The following is a 3,805-nucleotide window of genomic DNA, read 5'->3' as shown; positions in this document are numbered from 1 at the left end:
CCACTCTTTCTATCTTATTTATCAGTAATCCTTTCATACTTCATATGCATAGAGATAGAGGGACGGGCACCTGCCCGATCTAGTTGCTTGTATATTTCATAATAAATCACACAGGTTCTTACCAACAAAAGGAACTGATCAGGGTTTAGTTTCGACTAGAAAAATTACCAGTTGATCATGGTGGGAGCAGCAGGTTATGTGGTGCCACAAGGCTGAATAGCAGCTAGTAAGTAGTCCGTACATGTTCAACACATCCCAATTAGTTCAATGACAACCGAACATCCAATGTAAAGTTTTGTATTTTGTCTACTACATTCAGTCAGCTGCACATACCACGACGCCATAACAGAGAGATGAATGTAGCAGCAGGTGCGAAGGATCTTCTGGTCTATGCAAAGGAGATACACTTCTACTGTAGGATGGGCAGGAACACCAAAGTTAAACATGACACCTAATTTGTCAGGTGAAAACTCCAGGCTTCACCCTGATGCAAACTCTCCTTAACAAAGCTAACAATGTTAAACTGTTACACTCGGCGCACCCATTGTTCCAACCGCAGCTGTTTCATCGGAGGGCCAACATAGGGCTTGCCTTTGCGAGGGCACTTCCATTTGCCGCTGACCTCCTGTGCTGGAGCTCCAGCAACTTCTGAAATATTGGTCATATCTGACAAGGGGCTTCTAGTGCTACCTGTCCCCAAAATGCAGCGGTTCTCTTGCAATGTTATGTTCTCTCTTTGTGTTGAGAGCTTAGGAATTTTGTTTTTCCTGCGATCCTCAGCTGGCTTCTTCTTCGTCCTGATGGCAACAAAACCATCGGCCACAGCTATTTCTTCTGTTTTCTTATGCTCCAGTTTAGGCTTGCTTCGTCTAATTTCATCTCCAGGAAAGCTTTCTTCTGTGACAGCTGAACCAATACCATTAGGATTAACCGGCAGTATGAGATGCTCGATGGCAGTTTTCTCAATATCAGCTAGGACTTTATTCGGGGAATTGACTGGCAGTCTGGTGTGCTCAATGCTATCTTCTACGAAACCACCTTCAGTACCCCCTGCTAAACTCGTACTAGCACAGTAAACAGGCAGCCTGTTATGTTCCATCGCCTGACCTGCTGGGGGGTTTTCTTGAGTTTCACCTGTACTGATGGCGTCGCAATCTGCCGGTAGCTCACTGTATCCGGATGCGCCTTCATGGATTTGTTCAATATGAGGTAAGCCTACAGCGCTGCAGTTTGTCAAAGGCTGTACAGCATTTCTCTGTACAGCCAACACCACCTGAGTTTCAGATTCATTAGCTTCATCACCGTTGTCAAGAAAACCTGACCCAAACAATTTTCGCAGACTTTGCTTAGTCTTCTCACTACCCGCTAGGCCTTTACTAGGAAAAATAACTGGCAGGTTGCTATGTTCAATGCCATCTTTTAGGAAACCTTCTTCGGTATCTGCTGCTAAACTAGTACCACCAAGATTAACTGGATGCTTGCTGTGGTTGGTCTGCTGGCCTCCTGGGGGATGTACTTGAGTTTCAGCTATACAAGTGCCCTCACTATCCGTCAGCAGCTCGCTGTGTTCAACCGCACCTTCATGGCTACGCTTTCTACTCCGTAAGCCTATCCAGTTGCAGTCCCAACGAGGATCCACTGCACTTCTCAGCACAGGCAACACCACCCGGCTTTCAGTTTGAGTAGCTTCATCACGGTTGTCAAGAAAATCTGCTACAAACAACCCTCGTGGATTTTGTTTAGTCTCCTCCGCATCTGCTAGGCCTTTACTGTGAAAATTAACTGGCAGGTCGCTCTCAGTGCCATCTTCTGGTAATCCTTCTTCAGTATCTGCTGCTAAACTAGTACCACCACAATTAACTGACCGTTTACTGTGCTTGGTCTCCTGACCTCCCAGGGGGTTTAACTGAGTTTCAGCTACACAAGTGCCCTCACTATCCACCGGCAGCTCGCTGTATTCAGCTAGGCCTTCATGGCTGCGCTTTCTATTCATTAAGCCTATCCAGTTGCAGTCCAACAGAGGACCCACTGCACTTCTCAGTGCAGGCAACACCACTCGACTATCAGTCTGAGTTTCAGCTATACAAGTGCTCTCAGTATCTGTCGGCAGCTCGCTGTGTTCAGCTACACCTTCATGGATATGCTTTCCATTCCTTAAGCCTATCCAGTTGCAGTTCCAAGGAGGATCCACTGCACTTTTCAGCACAGGCAACGCCGCCCGACTTTCAGCTTGAGTCTCAGCTATACAAGTACTCTCACTATCCGTCGGCAGCTCGCTGTATTCAACCATACCTTCATGGCTGCGCTTTCTATTCTGTAAGCCTACCCAGTTGTGGTTCCACGGAGCATCCACTGCACTTTTCTGCGCAGGCGACACAACACGGCCCTCGGTCTGAGTAGCTTCATCCAGAAAACCTTCCCCAAGCAGCCCCCGCAGACTTTGCTTCCTTTTTGTGCCCTGTTCCACCGTGCTCGTACCAATCGGAAGGATGTCTCTTCTAGCAGAAACATCAGCAGGTTCTGCTTGGCTCCCAACACAGCCCCTCTTCAAATCGATACCGCCATCGTCGCGAGGGGCATGTTTCAGAAATGAATGTCCAGCCACCCGGTACTGGATCCCAGCATGCACAATTCAGCAAATTCAATCGGTCAGAAGACAAGTTGTACGAGGCAGCAAGAAAGGAAATTTCAGTAGGATTTGGTCAAAACCTCCAATGGATCTTGGGCCTCGCTGCCGTTGTCAACACCAGGAGGGTCAACAGCCAGCTCCGGCACCTCCGGCGACTCGTACTGGTAACTCGCGAACCAGTTCCTGATGTCCGGCGGCTCTGACGAAAAACACCGAAAACATACAAACATGAGCACACTTCAGAGATCTAGAATCGTCAGAACAGAACAGAGAACGGAAATTCATCAGGGGAGTAAAGGGCACGCACGGGAAGGGAACGAGAAGGGGTACGAGCTGCACCCTTGGGCCTGCAAGAAGAGCGAGATCCGGTGAGACCGACGAAGGGCCGATTGCGCCGCAGCGCGGGCAAACGGAACGGCGGCACAGAACCAAGGAGCGGGGACAGGAGGAGACCCTGGCAACGAAGCTTACCTGGGTTTGGGTGGCGGATTCGTCGGGGACGCCGGCCATGGCGGAGGTAGGGGGAAGCGGGCGACGGGGATCGACCCGTTGTCTGTTTTTGTTTTGCTTCAGAGTTCGGGGAGTCAATTTCCGAAGTACCCGGGCAAAAGGGGTCCCGAAAAAGGGAGAGCCCGCGCATTTCGGAGCGGGAACTTTTTGTTTTGCCGCTACGGGCGGCGAAAACTGAATGGGCCGCCCAGCCCAGAAAAGGTTTCTTGGGTCTAGTTTCCGATAAACTTATGTCCGTTATCTTTATATAATGTGAAAGGCTGTTTGGACTTGTTTTAAAAATGAGGGGGCGGCTAAGAATTAGAATACTATACTTTTACTGAATTAGATGAAAGAGAAGAGGATAGAGAAGTGAAGCGGGCTCTTCGTAAAGAACTAACTCTAGCATGTGCTTCTAGGTGCTTTGTGAGAATGAAAGGTGGGTATATATGATAAAAGTAGTACTATTTTATAGCTAACTATTGTACAAGGGAAACTCTTACCTTCCACCGACGGATCCAAATAAACTGTCCACCGCTTCCTCGTCCCGCGTATCAATCGATTTCTGAAACTGGGGCACAGTTTCTGAAACTGGGCAGTTGTTTCAGAGAAACTGTCCAGTCCATGCTCCGCCCCGACGACCTCGCGTCGCCGGCCTGCTGTGGCTCGCCGCCCCTCCGCCGTCGG

The 3,805-nt window shown here is 49.2% G+C and overlaps 1 protein-coding gene across 1 annotated transcript; it reads right to left on the bottom strand.

Annotated features, from left to right (window-relative positions):
* Positions 1-281: 281 nt before the first annotated feature.
* On the bottom strand, positions 282-3,202 carry LOC123430844. Its single transcript, XM_045114680.1, has 4 exons — positions 3,101-3,202; positions 2,937-2,976; positions 2,710-2,828; positions 282-2,611 (listed from the first exon to the last, which is right to left on the bottom strand). The coding sequence occupies exons 1-4, from the start codon at positions 3,137-3,139 to the stop codon at positions 527-529; spliced, it is 2,283 nt and encodes a 760-aa protein (XP_044970615.1). The 5' UTR covers positions 3,140-3,202; the 3' UTR covers positions 282-526.
* Positions 3,203-3,805: the final 603 nt, after the last annotated feature.

The sequence above is a fragment of the Hordeum vulgare genome, chromosome 2H (genome assembly GCF_904849725.1).
Source record: "Hordeum vulgare subsp. vulgare chromosome 2H, MorexV3_pseudomolecules_assembly, whole genome shotgun sequence".
NCBI classification, from domain to species: Eukaryota; Viridiplantae; Streptophyta; class Magnoliopsida; order Poales; family Poaceae; genus Hordeum; species Hordeum vulgare.
Note: the sequence above shows the minus strand (reverse complement) of the source record. Positions and strands in the feature narration are given on the sequence as shown.

Excerpts from the sequence above, each read along its gene's own strand:
- LOC123430844 (XM_045114680.1), bottom strand. The coding sequence starts at position 3,139 with ATGGCCGGCGTCCCCGACGAATCCGCCACCCAAACCCAG. Across the intron at positions 2,829-2,936 it reads CCCCTTCTCGTTCCCTTCCC|AGCCGCCGGACATCAGGAAC; the intron begins GTGCGTGCCCTT and ends GTTTTTCGTCAG. Across the intron at positions 2,612-2,709 it reads AGGCCCAAGATCCATTGGAG|TACCGGGTGGCTGGACATTC; the intron begins GTTTTGACCAAA and ends GCTGGGATCCAG.